A 19,913-nucleotide genomic window follows, 5' to 3' on the forward strand; every position below is an offset into this window, starting at 1 on the left:
CTAGGATAGGATATTGAATCGAGCGTGCCTCAGAAGCCGGACCTTATCACTTTATATTAAGGTTCAATTTCGTAAATCATAATTTTCTATTCCTTCAACTTTTTTGCATAATATAATTGAATAATATTAAGAATCAATTTTTTTTATACTTTTTTTACGTTTTGCTTTTTTATGTGTTTGTACGTGTGTACTTAAATAATAATATACAAGAATACTATTACATTTATTATAGTATAATAATAAATTTTAATGCAATAATATTTATATGTTACAAATTTTAATGATTTATGAATATTACTTCTGAGGTACTTTTACGCGATCTTTAGTGAAATTTTTATTTTACACAATGAAGATGAAATTATATCCCAGTGATTATTTATTTATTTTTAATTTATATTCGAATTGAAATTACCTGATGAAATTTAGCCAAAATTATATTTAAAGACATGATTAAATTATTCAAACTTTCGTGAGACATTATACTAAACTGATATATAAACACGGCTAAACACTCACGAATATTCGTCCGGTGGAAATAATACCAGTACCACTCATCCTGATGAAGGGCCCCCGATGGACTCTTAACTAGTCGGTGCCGTCACCGGACGTATATACGTGAGTGTTTAGCCGTGTTTATATATCAGTTTAAAGACATAATGTTTTTTTTGTAATGTAATCAATGATAGTATTATTTACTTGTATAATTTTCGTTTTAGTATGAGATTCTATGTCCACAGAAATGTTAAAAAAAAATTATCTGTACGTTATATTAAAACGAAATATGAATTTAATAATGAAACAATATTATATGAATTATTTTCATATATTTTATTTGAAAAAAACCTCAAATGTTACAATTTTAGAGTAATACGTAACATTAATATATCTTTTCATCAAACCACTAATTTGTAAATTATTAAACAAATTATCTCTATGAAAATCTTATGTCTATTTTGCTCAAATGTTCATACATAAAAACTCATACTAAAACCGACAAATATACAATGTATTTATGTGTGTGTATGGGCTTTGGTAACTGTGATTAGTGTTGTGTAAGTTATTGTTTAAGCATAAGTTTTTGTCGATGTTTTATAGCTTTGAGTGTTTACAAGTTTTATTGTTCCTTATATGAAGATAATTTCGTATTTAATATACAAAATTATATCTATTAATTATTAATACGTTTTATGAATAATAGACACATGGAAAATTATTTAAATTGATATTTCAAGCTTTCAAATCAAATCGATATTACAGAATAATGTTTACAAAAATATGATATTGTTATGTACAACCCGAAGGCTATGTTTATATGTTTCTTGCCTCTTTTTTTGTATTTTTCTTGTAATTATAATGATTGTAATTGAAATTATTTCCATTATCTTGAATTGTAGCATGTGAAGTATTAATAAGAACAATAATAAATGTTTATAACTTACAATATATTGTAGAAGCAAATATAAATTAATGTTACAAAATTTCATGATAAAGAGGAAAATGTTACAACTCCTTGCACGCACACACTGCAACGTTGTAACATTTGTCATGTAATTTTGTAACATGTTACATTGTATATTCCATGTAGATGTTAGTCGCGTCGGTTTTACAAGCAACTGTACTCAAATATGTTTCCATAATCGAATATATGAACTTCACAAAATTTTTGATGTTTCATTTAACCTCTAAACAACGAGATATCGTTGGTTTCTGACACCAAAATCTATATATATGTCATACATGACAATATGTTTTAAACGGGGATTTTGTTCTCGGAAAACCACAGTGCGTGTTTAAATGTAGGTAGGTCATGATTACCTATCAACTGTCATTTAATTAGAAAAAATATAGCATCTCACGTAGACGATGTGATATTTCATAATAATTTGTAACAATATTGAAGCTGGGTAAACAACTTTATAGAAATAAAATATTAAAATACGACACTTGATTTTAATATAGATCGAAACCAGTTTATTTTACATAGACAACGTAAACACACCTCTCGGCCAACCAGTTAGGGGAGACTGGAAATGTTGCATTGCCGAGATTCCGTAAATCTTTCTAGATAATTGTAGACAAAATGAAGAAGAAAGAATAAAGAAATTATTATTTTATTTCAGAAAGTAATACAAGTCGGCTTGAATAGTTATTTATACGTTAACACTAAAATTACAATTATGAAAAAAAGATTTCTAACTATTTAAGCTACGATTATTTGGGATTAAAAATCCTGCTAATGGAGATCGCAATTAATATTGTTTGTTCATTTCATTATAATTGCAATTGTAAATAAAAGCTGATATATATATAATATGTTTACATATTCCGTAATAAATTCCATCAAATCGAAGGTCAATTGACTGGATTATAATATGTTTATACTCGTAAACAAACCAAACATAAATTATTAACATGGCGGACAGTATCCGTTTGGTAGAGGGTAGAGAGATACAAAATTCAGTTATTTTCAAAACAACAAAAATATATTTTTAAATTATAATCTTACTAATATTATAAATGCGAAAGTTTAGATGGATTGAAGACTGTTTGTTTGAATATTTCCGGAACGACTCAACGGATATTGATGAAATTTGACACAGATGTAAAACATAGTCTGGAAGAACACACAGGCTACCTTACAATTTTTTTAAGCCTGCGTGGGAAGTCGCGGTCGACAGCTAGTATGATAATAAAAGCGAAAGTAAAAATTTAACTTTTATCGTCCCTTTAATAATAAATAAATAAAAACAATATAGTTAATTAACTGCGTATAACCTGATTCGTTGATAAGTCGAGAACATAAACAAACTGGCTACATTAACATACCTGCAGCGGTCCTGATAGCTTCAGTATACCTCATCTCTTCGCAGAGATTAGTCGGACAACAATGTCGGAGCTAAAAGTAAGTATATTATTTGATAAAACCTACAGTTATCTTAAATATTTGTACTGCAATTATGCGCGGATTTAGTTCGCGAAAGATAATTTTATCAGATCTTTTCGCTTTAAATTATTTTAACAATATACACGTCCTATGACATTCATAATAACGAAAGGAAATATTGTATTTTTAATTATGTTCATAGAATCATCAACTTGACTAGAATATCAGATTTTTAACGCTCGTAATTTTCCACAACATTCAAGATCAAATTAGTGCCTTTGTTAGTTATTTTTTTTTATAATATTCTAAAATCTCTTACTATTCTGCTCAAATTTAACTATTTACACAATCCATTTAACAACTTTGCTGTCATTCTTACTACCTAATTTTCTATTTAAATCAAATATCAATACACCACTGACAATCTGCATCTCTTTTCGTCAGTACCTGTCAGGATTCGGATCGGAGTTCAGTTCAGAGGACCCGCGTCGGCCGGGTGCACTGCCAGTCGGTCAGAACTCTCCGCAACGCTGTCCGTACGGCCTGTACGCAGAACAACTCTCGGGGTCCGCATTTACCGCGCCCCGAACTGAGAACAAACGATCCTGGCTCTACAGGTAGGCAATCTTCGCCCGAGATATACTTAAATTTCATAACGGCTCGTGGGTTATTCCAGCGAACATGTGCCCGTGGAGAAGGGTATCTACCAATCTCATTAAAGATGGTAAATAATCAAGAATTGGGCAAACTATAATTTGTTGAAGAATACGAAAGTACGTACTTGCCTTAGGCCTTATAGCAGAGCTGGGTTAAGTTTTATAATATGTATAGAATACCGGATGATATACGACACGCTCCAGTGGCGCAATTGGTTAGCGCACGGTACTTATAGGTCAGTGTTCGTGAGCAATGCCGGGGTTGTGAGTTCGAGCCTCACCTGGAGCAATGTTTTGTACTTGTTTGAGCAAGGAATTTACTTAAATCCAGGACTTAAAAATGGCTCCTTTGTGTAACATGCAAACTTGGGATAAGTGAAATTTGTGACATTGAAAATTAACAAAGTTATATTAAAATAAACTTATTTGGGTTTTTGTAAAATCTTTTATATGGAAATATAACTTATTAAGATGTTGAAAAATGAAATAAGACAGTTTTAAAATATTCATTATCTTTTATAATGCATCCATAGATAGAGAATGAATTTAATTCCCAATGTAGAATAATACGTATTGTTATAGAATCCGTCCATCCGTCGTACACCAGCCGTTCCAAAAAAAAGATATCGCTAAATATCTCACCCATAACTGGGATGAAGCAGAACCGGATCCTAATCAGGTATTATTTCAGTCACACAAATTACTTCACTTTTTTAATAGAAAGTTTCATAAAATATATGTCTCAATAAACAGTCTCGCTGGCTCCCCTTCGACATCCCGCCAGTGGATCAGAAGGTTGACTTCGTGCGGGGTCTGCATACAGTATGCGGCGCGGGTGATCCGCGGGTACGCCACGGCCTCGCCATTCATGTCTACCTCTGTAACACATCAATGGATAAGAGTGCCTTTTATAGCAGCGATGGAGACTTACTTATAGGTAAATCAATTGATTTTAATTACGTTTTTCCATTCCAAAAATATTTTTGTTTACGTTAGCTCGGATGTCTATGGAAATCCATCCAATCCTTCGATAAAAAATTGTAGCAATCTTCAATTACTGATATGCAACGATGTGAAGTATACTCTCTACGACAATTAGATTTAAAACTTCATTCCTTTTATGTTCTTTCACGCAGTACCTCAACAAGGAAACCTGAAGATCATTACGGAATTCGGTATAATGAAGATATCTCCCAACGAGATAGCCGTGATACAGCTCGGCATGAGATTCGCTGTCGAAGTCGAAGGTCCTAGCAGGTAAATAATATATTGCTAACTAAACCTTTACGCAGTAAACAAAAATCTTATGTTTAAATTGTACGAAATCATTGTGTTGCATAAAAATTTCAGGGGCTACATTTTAGAAGTATTCGATGGCCACTTCAAGCTGCCTGATTTAGGACCTATTGGGGCAAATGGTTTGGCAAATCCTCGAGACTTTTTTACCCCAGTTGCTTTCTACCAAGACGAAGACATACCAGGTACACTTTTCTCTCTTCTGCTTTACCTCCATTATATCTTCCTTCTCTGTCATGTAACATTTATAGTTTCATTTGTTATTATAATTCAAATTCCAACAGGATTTAGAATAATAAACAAATATCAAGGCGCACTTTTCGAAGCTGTCCAGAACCATTCTCCTTTCGACGTGGTGGCTTGGCACGGAAACTACGTGCCTTATAAATACGATCTCAGTAAATTCATGGTCATTAACTCCGTATCATTCGACCATTGTGTAAGTATTGTTTGAATTACAATTTAATAGAAATAATATACATAGTTAATATAAACCAATAATTATTTCTTTTAACATTTTTAGGACCCTTCTATATTTACGGTGCTGACTTGTCCGTCGACAAAGCCTGGTGTGGCGATCGCTGACTTTGTCATCTTCCCGCCGCGATGGTCTGTGCAAGAAAACACATTCAGACCTCCGTATTACCACCGTAAGGCGTATTTCGGTATTTTACATGGTTAAATCGTAATATAACAATGGTAGATTAAAAATTAAAAGGCACGGCTTATTAAATTCATATGGTTTGGAACAGAATAGGAATATAGTCAATTCCTATACATTGGTTTAGTAGCAGAATGTTTGTATTCTATTATGTTTTTCAAGGAAATTGTATGAGCGAATTCATGGGTCTTATCCTCGGCTCGTATGAGGCGAAGGAGGACGGTTTCCTTGCGGGCGGCGCGTCTCTACACTCCATGATGACACCGCACGGACCCGACGCGCAATGTTTCGACGCCGCGTCCAACGCAACATTGGTACCTCAAAAAATTGCAGTTGGGACGCAGGTTTGTGTTGAGTTTCCATTGTCCATACACATTTTAGAATTAGAAGAAAGTTTTTTGTAAAATATTTTTAGGTTACTATTTGCACCTTTTAAAATATGTAGTTACTACTGCTCTGATCTTAATAAAACAGAAAAAGTATAGCTCTTTTCAAATATCTCGGCGGCTCAAGGTTATAAATGCTGCGCAGTGCCCTCCCTCGCATCCCGCTACACCTAACATTGTGTTGTGCGCAGTAACTCGGGCAAAGTTAAGAGCGGTCAAAATATTTGAAATATAATACGTTTATTCACATTCCAGGCATTTATGTTCGAGTCATCTCTAAGTATGGCCATCACGCGCTGGGGTCTGCAGACTTGTCAGAAACGAGACGACAAATATTACGAATGTTGGCAGAAACTACCAAAACTCTTTTCCGACAACATAAAAGTTTAATTTTTATTGTTTTATATGTAGTTTATCATGTTATATTTTTTTGTTATTGCAAGAGTTCTATTGCCGAAACTCTTGTTTTAAAAAAACATTTTGTTAATCTGTATTTTTAAACAATTTTCTTTTTTGGCAGTGACTAATATGTTTTAAAGTCTTAAATAAAACACAACACATATTACGATAGTCTTTAATTAATAATAATATTTAGCAGAGCTTAAAAAATACATACCATTATTGAAATATTATTACAATAAAAAAGAAATTCAGTCGCATCATCAACGACGCACCAACGTACGACGAAAACTATGTTGACGTATGAGAAATAAATTAACACGGAATTGACACACGACCGTTTGGAATTGCGTTCGTATGAACCTTGTTTAGTGGTTTATAAAAAAAAATTAACCCATGATGTTTAACATAAATAAAATGTGTGCATTTCATACTAATAATATTTAAACCACGAGAGATTTCGACCGAGCAACATTGGTCCCAATCATTTAGTTTAAATAGCTAGCGGTATTATGTAGAAAGTTTAATATTAAAAATGGTCTGAGGGGCGCCACATTCGCTTTGTACATTGCAACACTGAAACAACTTATGTCATTGAAGAGTAAAAATTTACAAATTTAAACATTCTCTCCAATACAATCTATACATATTTATAAATTTGATTTGTCTGTGTGTAATACTAAAAAAAAATAATCGTACAAATGTATTTGCACTACTTATAAAACTAATATTTAAAATTTATGTCTGTACGTCTGCCTACAAGGTCACGTTTGTTCCGGGTAATCTCCAGAACAGCTGGACAAATTTTGACAGAACTTTGACTGAATATTTGACAATTTATTAACTATTAACGGATTTTTAGCTGACTTCAAAACAAGGTTTTCAATTCTAAATTTTTTGACATCGAAACGATACCTTTATTTTCGATGCTACACTGATTTTATATACCTAAAAACAATTCTTCATATAGCTTAAGATTTCAAATTGTTCATTTTCTTATACAATAAGAATAACAGTATTAAAATATAATACCGGATTAGGACCAAATGTTTGAGAAGTATGTCTGACATCTATCAGGACAGACATGATCTCAGATGTGGTCTGTGGTGGCCGTGTGACTTGTGTATGGGGTTGTGTGAGACAGGGATGTGTGAAGCTCAGCCGTGGTTCACATTAACACCGGACTCCAGCTCGGAGGCGGGCGTTTCGGGTTCCTCGTCGTTGTAAATATTCTCCGCCATCTGCCACACCTGCAAATACAATTATAATTTATGCTTTTCTATTATTTCCAAAGACACACAAGTATTTTTTTTTATTTCAATCAATAATGATTAAATCAAAATTTTTATAATATAAAATAGATAATTTTAAGGTCATGAATTGCTACTTGATGCTTTAAAAACAAAAACTATTTGTAACATATAAATCATGTAATAAACACTTTGTAACATGTTACCTGCATAATATTATCTTCTGAGACAGAGCAGATGACCCAGGGCTCGTTGGGGTTCCAGGAGAAGTCTGATATCTTGGCGGTGTGTCCTCCGTGGATGAACAGCAGCTCTGGCGGGCCGTCCTCCGCGTCCTCCGCCGTCTGTTCCTCACCGATCTTTGACAGGTCCCACACATGCAATCTGAAATATATGTTTATCAAGTGAAAAAGTCAGCATGGACTACATTCAAGACGGATTAAAAAAAACTTGTTGCCTAAGTCTTCTTCCAGACTATGTTCTATGTGTATGCCAAATTTCAGCGAGATCCTTTGAGCCGTTTTGGAGATACTTTCTAACAAATACCATCAATCTAAGCTTTCGTATTTTTATATGCTCCAATATCTAATTCTTTTAAATTTAAAAAATTTAGAATTCAAAGGTCTAAATTAAATGGATGGCCCTCTTGAGATTTACAATAGAAGACCAATTATTTTCATCTAAAAGAAGAGTAATAAGTTCTTCACAGAGTTTACTGCCTCTTGTTACTTTTTATTATAATTTGACTAGCGTGTGCATCAACAATGTGTGTACCTCCTGTCAGTGCCGCTGCTGGCGAGTATGGTCTCGTTGTGCGGTGACCACTGCACCTGGAAGATCTCGTCCTTGTGCGACTCGAACGAGTGCAGCTTCAACTTCAGGTTACGCAAGTCCCACAGCGCCACCTCCAGAAATACAACGTAAGTGTATTACATTTCTCAAAAATAATTAAAGTAATAAATTACATTTATTTAATGAAATATTAATGGAATATCTAAATCTCTCTTCAAGTATCAAGACCATCATGACTTCAGTAGTCTTTGTTTTCTTCCAGATTATGTTTTATATCTATGCCAAATTTCAGATCCGTCAAAATTTTTGCATTATATACTTAGTAGTTTAGTAAGGATTGCAGTGCTATTGCATGTGTACCATAATTTTTTTTTATTTACCGTTTTGTCAGCACTGCCAGTGGCCAGTATGAACTCGGAGTAAGGGTTGAAGCTGAGGCAGTTCACCTCCGCTGTGTGCGCATCCACCGTGTGCGAAGGCTTCGATGTGTTGTTACATCTGTTTATTTAAGAAATATTTAATTACTAAATTCAATTAAAACGTAAGGTTCTCGTAAATATATCTACTTCAACACAAAAAATAATTTGAGATTAGTATGAAAGAAGATTTGGTACACAGAGAATCTGTATTCCACTAAATTTTGAAACTTGTAAAATACATTAATGAATTACTATTACTAATAAGATAAAATATTTAAGCTATTGAACATAAGCAAACATTATAGATATAAACTTTTTTGTATGCCTCAACTTTAAAAGTAATAAAAGTACCTGGTATCCCAGATCATGAGTTTCTGGTCATCGGCCACAGAGCCAAACAGTGACTCATGGAGCAGGTGCCAGGCGACATCCTCAACAACCGCTGTGTGCCCCGTGAACACAGACTTGGCCTCAATAACGCGACCCTCCTTGGGCGTCGCGTTGATATCCCACAGACAAATTGTGTGGTCATCACTGAAACAATTTATTTTTTCATAAATATGTCACCCTAGACTTTTTGTGCGCAAAAAAAAGAAATTAAAGTAGCCATCAAACATAAAAAAAATTAAAAATAGGGTTTTAGTATCATATATACGAAATGTGAATTTTTACAATATTACATACAGACACTACAATTTTATTAACATTTATAAAAAATATTAACAATTATTCTATTTCATGTGTTATGTACACACATTTCCGTAACTCTAAAAATGTTTAGCAATACATTTTAAAACTATTCTTCAATTGTACTAAATTCTTCATACCTTGCAGACAGTAGATACCCATTCAGATTAGGGTTCCATGATAAACCATAGCCTTCCTTTTGATGTCCTCGCAATCTAAAAAGAAGAAAAAAACATTTATTCAATAATTATTTTTATAGAATAAAAGATAAATTTACTGCTTGACTTAAGCACTGTTTTTTTAAGTTTCTATCCTAAGTTTGGAAAGATTGTTGAAGGCACTTCGTATGGATTGTAGTTGGGATTCTTCACACAGTTAGACTAGCTGATGTGTTAACAAAGTGTTAATAAATCAATAACCTTACCTAAGGTCAGGATGACACTCTCCCGATGGCTCTGGCTTTGAGGGATGCTTTGTGTAGTCAAACACGAGGACATCAGAGGATGGTGTCTTTGTTGCAATGACACAGGGGTTCTGAGGCATGTAGCGAGCCCTGTTCACCTCACCTTCGTGATTGATTTTAATCTCTATGTCTATTTTACCAGACACAGACCCAAAACCACCGAATTCTAAAAAAATCACAAAAACATTAATTTCTTGAATGCCTTTTTTGTGTGGATAAACTGGTTACTGCAAAATTACTTTAGTGTAGATTTACTTTTAAAGCTACTACCTTTCCTCAATGTTGCAGTAGATATTGTAAAAACTATATGAGAAATACGGAAAGCAAATATGTACAAGGAATACAATATATATAGCAATAGGTAATAACTGGTAGGAACATAGAATTTGTAAAGAAATCTGAATAGAATAGAAGAGATATGAATAAAGTTACAAATAGTTGCAAGTTGAAAGTATGTAAGATTCCTTTTTATGAAAATGGCGGTCTTACCTCCTTTATCATTATCATAATGACTTGCATCAAACTGTGCATCTTCATTTGGAAGCTGAACGCTAGCAATCAACAGATGATTCTGCTCATCTGATGTGTGTGTGCCCAGAATCAATCTAAAAGTTAGAAATCTTTTATATGATATACTAAAATGATCTATAAAAAACATGAATTATGCTTTATGTCTCAATAAACATAACATTTAACTACGGTATGTAAAATAAACACAAACAAAAGTTGTACAATTTGTAAAAGAGAAGTTCTTTATGTAGAAGCAAATAAACTTAGTTTTAATGCATTAAAGAATTCATACAGCTACTTGTTCTAGTTCGATATAGCAAGTAATGAACCATCTAATAAAAAAGAACATCCATTATTCAAAAAAGTGATTATCATTGATAAAACATGAATTTGAAATTAATTGACTTAGAATTTAATGAAATGTTTTGTTTTATACTTTACCTGTGTACTGAATAATCTTTTCCTTCTGGCCTGGTGACGTCTGGGAGCCATTGAGCAGTAAGCGAGGGCCATTCCAGAGCATGGGTCATCACCAGGTCGTATAAGAAAGGTGTATTCTTTTTCCATATTTTATATTCTTCGTTTATAACTCTCTCTTCAACCGCGTCATCGAAAGTTTCTATAATCATAAAAAATGACAATATAACGCTGTTATACTGTTAACCAAAAAACAAAAGGTAAGCTGTCACTGAAATTGATAATTTATTTAAAAACTCAAGCAAAATGAAATATTATTTTACCTCCATCGCCTTTGTCACCCATTTTATATTAGTAGCGAACTATAGTTCGCTTTTAAATAAATGCCTAATAATTTACAATATCTAACCGGCCCCGTAAAGGCGCCAAACAACAACCTTTTCTCGGCGTTACCGTCCAACAGACAATACAATACAATGGGACTTCCGGTTAATGAAGATAAAAAACATAGAAGAATTTAATAGTCTTTAATGAAAAGCAATAAATAAAATTTTAAAATAATTATCACAATTTGCACTGGAAGCCATTACGTAATAATGTATAAGAATTATGTATCTGCCGATCTACATAATAAAGCAATATCACGATATTTTGTCAGCCAATCTTCCAACAACCTAAAGTTCAAAAGCTACAGAAAGTCTGTTTTGCCCTGTATGCTTCAGGCAACATCACTCACTCAGCAATTTTTTTTCGATTTGACAGTTGAATTGACACTTGACATTGACAGGTTATCAAACATGGCTGATGCAGCAGCAGCACGTCGTGAGGCACGAAGAAAAAGAATTTTAGAAAATTCTCACAATAGATTGCAACTTATATCAGGCAAAATCAATGATGATTGTTGTAAAGGTACATGTTTGTAAAATTGTCTTACTATTCATACTTAAAGACGGTATTAAATAGTTCTATTCTTTACAGATTCTCTTCGAACTCCTATGCTTGATCAAAATGTTGACGTACCCCTTATAACAGAGGTTAATACAGTTAATACGTGTTATGCAAATAATGGATTGTCAGTCAGTAATTTGGAAACATTTACAAGTGAGAATACAGATGTGCTCAATGACTTGACATCTTTTCTACCACCAACACCCGAACATTCACCATCACAAGACTCATCGTTATTCGGTAAACTAGTCGATAATAAATATGACATAGTTCTATTATCATTATTTATGCAAATACTTAATGGACTGTCTATTATTAAAGTGGAACAATCATATTTTTTTCTACCATTAGCTTTATATGTTGCCACTAAGTTGTTCTTTTTTCCCAAGGAAAGTAATTCCAGTATTGCTAACACTCTTTTACAAATGCAAGGAATTTCAGCGCAGAATGTAAAAGTAATATTAAATGTAATGCAATTGTTTATGGTAATTTCAAGAGATGTTTGTGTGTTTTTATTTACAACTATATGTTTACAATCAATTCACTCCATGTTAATAGATGTAACCACATAATGTACAATGCAATACAATCACATTTAATCTTGTGAATGGATGCATTGTACAAACAGCTCTTGTTATTGTTTTGGGGCACTAGGGAAGTTTGGAAACGGTAATTACAATGGCTTGTGCCTTTGATGAGAGAATTTGTGACAGGAGTGTATACTTTAGTCACTTATTGCCATTTTAGTTTTAATATAGTGCATTAATTTTTCATTAACAAGGGAAACCAGATATGACTATAATATAAAATCAAAGTGTATTCAAATGAACTTCCATTATTATTAATATGTTAAATCAGTTGAACTTGGATAGGTGAGAGTGTACGAGTGAAAAATTTTACACTTAAAGAGGTTTCTCTCTAACCTGAGTTTCTTGCTTGCGGAGGTTGTCTGTCAGGACCATACAATGACTCTTGTTTAAAGAGTTTTCTTATCATATTCTCTTTTATCCAGGTTCAACTGTATTCAGAGACTGTAATGTGTGTTTGTATCTAATCCATTATGACTTCCTGTAGTCTTATAGCTGGAATGACTTTGTAAAGTGAGGTGTCTGTTTTAAATTAACTTACTGAAATTAATTTGTTTTTTCTCATCTGATAACATTTATTCACTTTATGTGCCAGTTCTTTATCATCAAATTGTAACAAGATTTCATGTATTTTTATATTTTTAGATTGTATATTATAAATAAAATTAATTTATGGCTAGTATGAATAACTCTATGCCTATGCAAGCATTGGCTATAATATATTGCATTTAATATTTAATGCACAGTTATTTCAACTGCTGTATATTTTTATATGTACATTTTAATACTATTCTGATAATGTTTAGTTTAACATTCAAAAGCTGTAATGTATTATTACTTTCAGTGCCACCAATTTGCCTGGAACTTCCGTATGAACAGTTTAGTGGTATGGAATGTGTAAAATTTAATAAAATTGTATTGCCAATTGAACCTTCAATGTCAGGTCAGCTTGAAATAAATTTGTATACATTAAAACAATTAACTTTTATATAACAAGCTCTGATAATTGTGTTACATTTTGACTTCTCAAACCTTACTAACTACTGGATGTTTATCTGTTAGATTTCTTATCCAAAGTTCTGAAAGAAATCGGGAAATATCAATAAGTTTTATAGTTCGGGTATTTAAATTACACTGTTTCTTCTTTTTAAATGCAAAGTGCCTTGTCCATTCTTAATTTATTAAATTCTACAATAGTTTAAAGTGAAAAATTAGTTAAAATGTCCGAGCTCTAAATTTATAGTTTTAAACTTTCAATTTAAATTAGGACAATACAAAATAAAAGTCCATTATGCAGTAAAAAGTATAAGAATTACTAATAAATATATTCTAAGGTGTTTGTACTTGAATTGTAATATAAATAATAGCTGTAAAAATCAGCTTTTATCTTATAAATTGTTGTTTCTGTATGTAATGAATTTCTTAAAGCGTAAACTCCGTAAATATGTACCAAAGATGTTAATATCACTAAAATCTGTAACATTCACTGTATATTAATTTTCTTTTCAAATTGTTAAATGTGTGATGGAATTCAACCATTTCTGTAAAGTTATGATCACCGATTTTTATACATGTAAAATTAAGTGGGCAGAAATACACCTAACCAAATGTTAATAAAATTGTTTTATATGCCAATAAAAGCGACAAAATTGTGTTGTGTGTGAAAAATTGTAATTAATAAAACAGAACAGATTTTATTTCAATTATATTTTTTAAAATATTCTAATAAAAATTGTTGTAACAAAATTTTCTTTTGTTTTATTGACATTATTTATCCAACATAGTTTCTGAAATGCAAATATTCATTTTAGAAATGCTTTAGATCAGCCAGTAATTTATTTTTACGAGTTTATAAACTTGTCATGGACACACAATTATCAAATTTTATGTGAACCAGGGCTCAGTTATAGTTATTTCTGAACTATTCAATTCAACATTATCTGTAAAATTTAAGTTCATTAGTAATCAAGTTCTCTAATAACTTTCTAATTTCTTGAGCATTTGTATTCTCTTTGATGTTTCAGGATATTTTTCTGTTGAATAAGACCAAAATTATACTCTATGCAACGAAAATGTCATATGTACTGATGATCGTGAATAAACTAATAATTAGAGTTGTAAATGAAAATTGCATAAAAATAAAACAAAGGACTAAAGTAATGTCATTCTAATAATGATTTTTATTAACAGATGATATTAATGAGCTATCATTTACAGAAATAAAGAGGTACAATACATTAAGCAAAAAAAATCTAAAACTTAAAGAAACTCTTAATGCTATCTATCATGTTCTTACTTCGTTTAGTTGCTGAAGGTTCCGTTTTTGTGTCACCCGTGCTCTGACGATTTAAGGACTCATTTGGCTTATCTGTAATACTGTTTAATTCTTTATTTATACTATTTAGTTGCTTATTATCTGAAACTTCATTCAGTGTTATTTGTTGATTTGTGGTCAATTTATCTGATTTGGAAGGACTATTAGTTTGGTTATATGCATCCTTTGACACCTCATTTTGTACTAAATCTTGACTTTGAGTTGTCTTATTTGTTTGTTTCTTGATGATTTTTATATCATCATTTTCCTTATCAATATCTTTGAAGTCAATAAATTCGTCAGAGCACCCGAATTCCTATTGTTCCTTTACAGCTTTTGATTTCCTTGTTTGCCGTGTTGGCTTCTGACGTACCAAATCTGTACGTCCAATTGCAATCATTTTCAATTCCCAGGCTTCTAGATCTTTTCTGTAATAAATATGTCATTTGATTCAGTTAAACTGTACATATTCATTATACTCAAAAACATCTGAATTATTCATCTTACTAATATTATAAATGCGAATGTTTGGATAGATGGATAGAAGTTTGTTTGAAGGTATCTCCAGAATGGCTGTATGGATCTTATTAATTTGGCATAGATGTAGAACATAGCCTGGATAACACAAAGGCTAACCATTAATTTTTTTTTAATTTCGCATGGATGACAGCTAGTTATCTTAATAAAATGCCGTGATGAATTTAGGGAACTATAAATTGCTTTGTTTAATGTTAAGTGAGCTAAATTGTAGATCATTAATTTTAGTTGAGTTACCTACAACTAATGCTAGTATCTACATATCATTAAGCTTGTTTATAAAAGAGTCAAGTACCATCATCACTAAGGTATATTTTTTATCTCAAATAATGGATCTTTATAAATATTAAACTTATATATAAACACGGCTAAACACTCACGTATATTCGTCCGGTGGCGGCTCCAACTATAATAGTTTCGAGCCCATCGGGGGCCCTTAATCAGGATGAGTGGTACTGGTATTATTTTGCGGATGCGGCCTGTCGTTTGTGAGCAAATGAAGGGCCCCCGATGGGCTCTAAACTAGTCGGTGCCACCGGACGAATATACGTGAGTGTTTAGCCGTGTTTATATATCAGTTTAGTATAATATAAAGTCTCAAGAAAGTTTGAATAACTTTATAAATATATTTACTTACTTGTATTTATCCATGAGCACTTGAGCTTGTTTTTCATACTTAACTCTTTCACTTTCAGGCAACTTTATCCAATCCTTTTTTATCTGTTCTTGGTAATCTTTCATATTATTACCTTGAAGGAGATCTTTTTTCGTTTGTGTAAAAAGAAAGTAGGAAGACATTGGTTTCTTTGGTTTTCCCATTTCTTTTAATTCCTGTAAGAAAGGACAGATAAATTTCTCTTTGTATAACTTTAAACCAGATGAGAAGGCGGATAATACTGTCTTAATTTGGCATGGTCTTTGGGATACTTTTGGCATCTATCTTATACATAAATCTTCATAAGCTTTTAATTAATCTCATATATAACATTTTCATGTCACATTGTTAGTTACCATACTCCTCCAAAAAAGCTTGATCAGTTTTTATGAAATTTTATATGAAGCAGGTGTCAGGATTGGCTACTTTATATTTTTTTAATCCCGCATTACTTACAGCTTTAAGTTTTCTTTTCTCCTTAGCAGCAGCCATTTCACCTTTAAGCCTCTTTATATCTTCCTTTTGTTGCTCTGTCAATGATGCTTCATATAATTCCTTTATCTTTTTATAATCCTCCTGATCTTTTTCATATTCTTTTACCATTTGTGCTTTTGTCTGAAAAATATTAAGTAATGTAAAAAAATCTTGTTCAATTGTTATTGTTATATGTTATGATAAATAAGTTTGTAACTTCTTTCTCTGGTGGGCAGATAATGTGAAGTACTATACAAACATAATTAAGTTATAGAAATATTTTACACCTCACTATCAAGTTGTTGCCAATGTTTCGACATCCATGCAATAGACTCTTTAGATGTGATGCCAGGATTTTTAGCTAGAAGTGCTGGCCTCATTTGGGTCATAAATTTAAAAAAAGGTGTTAATGGCCTCTTAGGTTTTTCTATACCCAATTTCTCTTCAGCTGATTTCTTAGTGTATGAACATACTTGGATACTGTTTAACCAGTTTGCCCTGTAAAATGCAATGACTAAAATAAATACAGTTAAACGCCTTGTATGAAACCAATTGAAATTATTTTTCAATAAGTATACAAATAAGCGCTCCCAAATTATATAATACAAAATAGACTAGGTAAAAAGCGCATAAATCGCGCAATTTTAACACATAATGAAACAAAAAAGTTTGTAGTCAATAACAACAAATAAGCGTCATAACCTATAACTTGCCTTGTATGTAGAACAGTTTTATAGCTTCCTAACACGTAATTACTCAGACGACATATCTGAGTAATTGAAGACATTGTTATTTTCTGATAAATAAGGGATTATTATGTTATTTTATTCTAATGATTCAAAAACCACAACCGCAGCTTTTAAAAATAAAATTGACCACCACCATAGAGTATAAATCTCAGATTGTCAAAGACTATCAAGGTCACAGACTTTCTGGTCGATCTTTTCAAATCGACAAAAGTTTTATAATTTTAAAGCACAATATGATAATTAAATAAGGACAATATCAAAGCCCGAATTGTCAAAATCCGGATTTAGCAAGCCAATTATTTTATAGATTGCAAAGGCATGTATAATCAATAAATACACATTTTTTATTAGTTAAGCGCTTTCTGGCCGCTCTTTCGGCGATACTAAAATAAAATTAAGTCAATTCAAATTCAAATTAAATTTATAGAGATCACAGACCTATGATGGCATATCCTATTCCTTACATCTGGTTGATTATGTTTTCACCAACAAGATGGTCTTTACCTTCAATCCCTTCTCGGAAATGCTATGCTGCTCTGCTTTAGTTTACTACTTCAATAAAACAAAATTTGTATAAATTTGAATTCTTTATTAATATTTACAAATTTCCGACTTAAAACTAATATTTACAACATATCTTATTATCGACTATAGTCACTATTTTGGCAAAACGGAGGTGGGTATTTGCGTGACTTTCATTTCATCTTTAATTCTCTTAAGCTAAGTTTGCTCTATTTTTAACCCAGCTTTAAGAAACAAATTTCTATATTAATAAAACGGATAGCATGCAGTCTTGAGTTTAGGATGTACACTTTTTATAAATATTAACCTCTGTATCTATTCTTTTATGTATGATTTTACTAATTAAAATTTATAATTGATATAGTTTCAAACAAAACAGAAATAAAATGTTAAAAACGTTGTTTTCATCCCAAAAATTAAAATATTCGATAAAGTGACGGATATTTAAAAAAAAGTAAATTTAAATAATTTGATAAATTAAAAATTACAATATTTGTGACTAATTACAATTTCACGGCTCTTATGAGAGCCAACAAACGGTTTTTTACAAAACATAAATACAAAAAAATATACATTGTAACTAAGATTTATAAAACTAAATTGTTTAAAAACAAACGCACTTGAATTGTTTTTATTTTTAAAATGTCATATCTTACAATATCTATAATTAAAATTTTAAATACAATCTATAATCGCATCAATAAAAACGATTTTTCTATGTACATAATCAGGCCTCACATCAACATTTTAATTACGTAACCTTAAAAATCAATTGATGCAAATATAACAGTAATTAACAGACTTAATTTCAATGGCACTTCTTTATCTATGTCAGTGTAAATACAGATTATAATTAACGTCATAGGATGTGTTTTGACAGCAATTAAATTACACAGATTTGGGTTAATTAATTATCCCGTCAGTCATAGTATGGTTTCGCCAGCTGAATAATGATAATGCCTTGGTTTTCTGTAAGACTGGTGCTGTGGTGGTCTATAGGTGGCATACTTGTGTGTATGTCTTGGCAGAGAATGCGAATGTGTGCTGTAACATTGCAATGTCAACGGTGTAGGCGTCGGTCCCGCCGGACATTTAGCTAGCGTAGGCTTCGTTGGACCTGAAATTCTCCTCCAAAGCGCTTTCAAACGCGGCGTAGCTATCCAAACGGCGACCATGACGCCGAGAATTTGAGTCGCAAATATTCTAAACAGAAACACCCAGAATGCCGGCCGCGGCTGCGTCGACGGTTCAAATGAAGGTTCGGGAGCGGCCAGCCAATCGTCACGCCAAGTATACTCGTATATCCAAGTTGCCAATATACACGTTGAGGGTACAGCATAAAGCGCTGCAAACGCACCCAGTCTTAGTAGACTCTGATCTGTATGTGGCTGTGGTGGAGCGTTGAGAAGCGCTGCGGGCGCTGGCACGGGTGCCGGCCGTCGAAGGACAGTACGCAGGCCCGAGGCTAGGAACAAGCAGCCAAGCAGCAAGCAGATTGCTTCGGGTATAATGACCAGAGCTAGCAACGATTTACTCGATTGGTTCCCCACGAAGCAAGTACCTGGGAAAAATAAGAAAGAAAGGTTAAGAAAGGTAAATACAATTTATATAACCTTCGTATATAGTCCTCTGCTAGGTCCGCAATATTGTCTTAATTATATATAATATTTGCATCATGGCTTCGGTACTGTTAATTAGGGTTCCATTGATTATATAAATACACAGTTGCTATATGTTACATTAACTAATAGTGAATAACTATGCTGTCAGTGCAATGCAGCGGATACGAAGCCTTTCTCTCGAGTACCATTTATCGGTGCTGAATAACATTCCGTTTCCCTATAAAGCAGCTCTCAAAGCGAACACCTACACAAACAGCCGGCGAGAAAAAAGCCTCGCATTAATAAGGCAGCGGTTAAAAGGGCCGATTTAAAATTGAAATACGATCGTGCGAGGTGGAAAGGTGTCGTATTTAACGGCTCGAATAATGGCCGAGCATTTCTTTTGGCCAGTATTATAATGGAAACGAAAATAATAAAAATCAACCGACAATACACTCTGCAAGATTAAAACAGAACGCCTGAGAAATGGGCCGCTCGCTCCAGCTTTTAAAAATAATAAACGTGTTAGGACCTATGCAATCAGAGATATAAAAAGGAGATGAAAATGGAGAATATGAATGTGTAAAAAAACCCATATATAAAAAATGAGATAAAAGTTTGCACTTCTTTCTCATTAAGTCAAACTTTATATACAACAGTTTCGAGTCTAGCTTAATGCAAAGAAAATTCCGACAAGAATGTTCTT

The 19,913-nt window shown here is 32.5% G+C and overlaps 5 protein-coding genes and 1 non-coding gene across 6 annotated transcripts in view; 3 read left to right on the plus strand and 3 right to left on the minus strand.

Annotated features, from left to right (window-relative positions):
• Positions 1 to 2,796: 2,796 nt before the first annotated feature.
• hgo (homogentisate 1,2-dioxygenase) lies at positions 2,797 to 6,384 on the plus strand. The gene is made up of 10 exons (XM_013324272.1): positions 2,797 to 2,902; positions 3,329 to 3,501; positions 4,123 to 4,219; positions 4,294 to 4,477; positions 4,677 to 4,797; positions 4,891 to 5,021; positions 5,121 to 5,275; positions 5,360 to 5,486; positions 5,660 to 5,841; positions 6,139 to 6,384. Exons 1-10 carry the CDS (start codon positions 2,888 to 2,890, stop codon positions 6,271 to 6,273), a joined length of 1,320 nt encoding a protein of 439 aa, XP_013179726.1. The 5' UTR covers positions 2,797 to 2,887; the 3' UTR covers positions 6,274 to 6,384.
• On the plus strand, positions 3,738 to 3,829 carry TRNAI-UAU (transfer RNA isoleucine (anticodon UAU)). The gene is given in 2 exon segments: positions 3,738 to 3,775; positions 3,794 to 3,829. It is a non-coding gene; the product is annotated as a tRNA-Ile (tRNA).
• Positions 6,385 to 6,461: 77 nt separating the features above from the next.
• Caf1-55 (chromatin assembly factor 1 p55 subunit) lies at positions 6,462 to 11,292 on the minus strand. The gene is made up of 10 exons (XM_013324714.1): positions 11,144 to 11,292; positions 10,845 to 11,022; positions 10,383 to 10,498; positions 9,855 to 10,059; positions 9,571 to 9,645; positions 9,095 to 9,277; positions 8,705 to 8,822; positions 8,307 to 8,437; positions 7,739 to 7,916; positions 6,462 to 7,532 (listed from the first exon to the last, which is right to left on the minus strand). Exons 1-10 carry the CDS (start codon positions 11,163 to 11,165, stop codon positions 7,440 to 7,442), a joined length of 1,299 nt encoding a protein of 432 aa, XP_013180168.1. The 5' UTR covers positions 11,166 to 11,292; the 3' UTR covers positions 6,462 to 7,439.
• A 295-nt stretch (positions 11,293 to 11,587) lies between these two features.
• Positions 11,588 to 14,070, plus strand: LOC106126549 (uncharacterized). The gene is made up of 2 exons (XM_013324265.1): positions 11,588 to 11,729; positions 11,799 to 14,070. The coding sequence occupies exons 1-2, from the start codon at positions 11,618 to 11,620 to the stop codon at positions 12,338 to 12,340; spliced, it is 654 nt and encodes a 217-aa protein (XP_013179719.1). The 5' UTR covers positions 11,588 to 11,617; the 3' UTR covers positions 12,341 to 14,070.
• A 437-nt stretch (positions 14,071 to 14,507) lies between these two features.
• Positions 14,508 to 17,222, minus strand: TFAM (mitochondrial transcription factor A). The gene is made up of 5 exons (XM_013324618.1): positions 17,049 to 17,222; positions 16,623 to 16,833; positions 16,318 to 16,476; positions 15,844 to 16,037; positions 14,508 to 15,097 (listed from the first exon to the last, which is right to left on the minus strand). Exons 1-5 carry the CDS (start codon positions 17,120 to 17,122, stop codon positions 14,986 to 14,988), a joined length of 750 nt encoding a protein of 249 aa, XP_013180072.1. The 5' UTR covers positions 17,123 to 17,222; the 3' UTR covers positions 14,508 to 14,985.
• A 1,034-nt stretch (positions 17,223 to 18,256) lies between these two features.
• Positions 18,257 to 19,913, minus strand: part of fz4 (frizzled 4) — a 28,030-nt gene continuing 26,373 nt past the window's right edge. The window contains exon 3 of the mRNA XM_013324617.1: positions 18,257 to 19,167. Within this exon, the coding sequence (XP_013180071.1) occupies positions 18,530 to 19,167 (638 nt within the window). The 3' untranslated portion in view covers positions 18,257 to 18,529. The remainder of the gene's footprint in view (positions 19,168 to 19,913) is intronic.

Source organism: Papilio xuthus, unplaced genomic scaffold (assembly GCF_000836235.2).
Source record: "Papilio xuthus unplaced genomic scaffold, Pxut_1.1 DF824992.1, whole genome shotgun sequence".
NCBI lineage: Eukaryota > Metazoa > Arthropoda > Insecta > Lepidoptera > Papilionidae > Papilio > Papilio xuthus.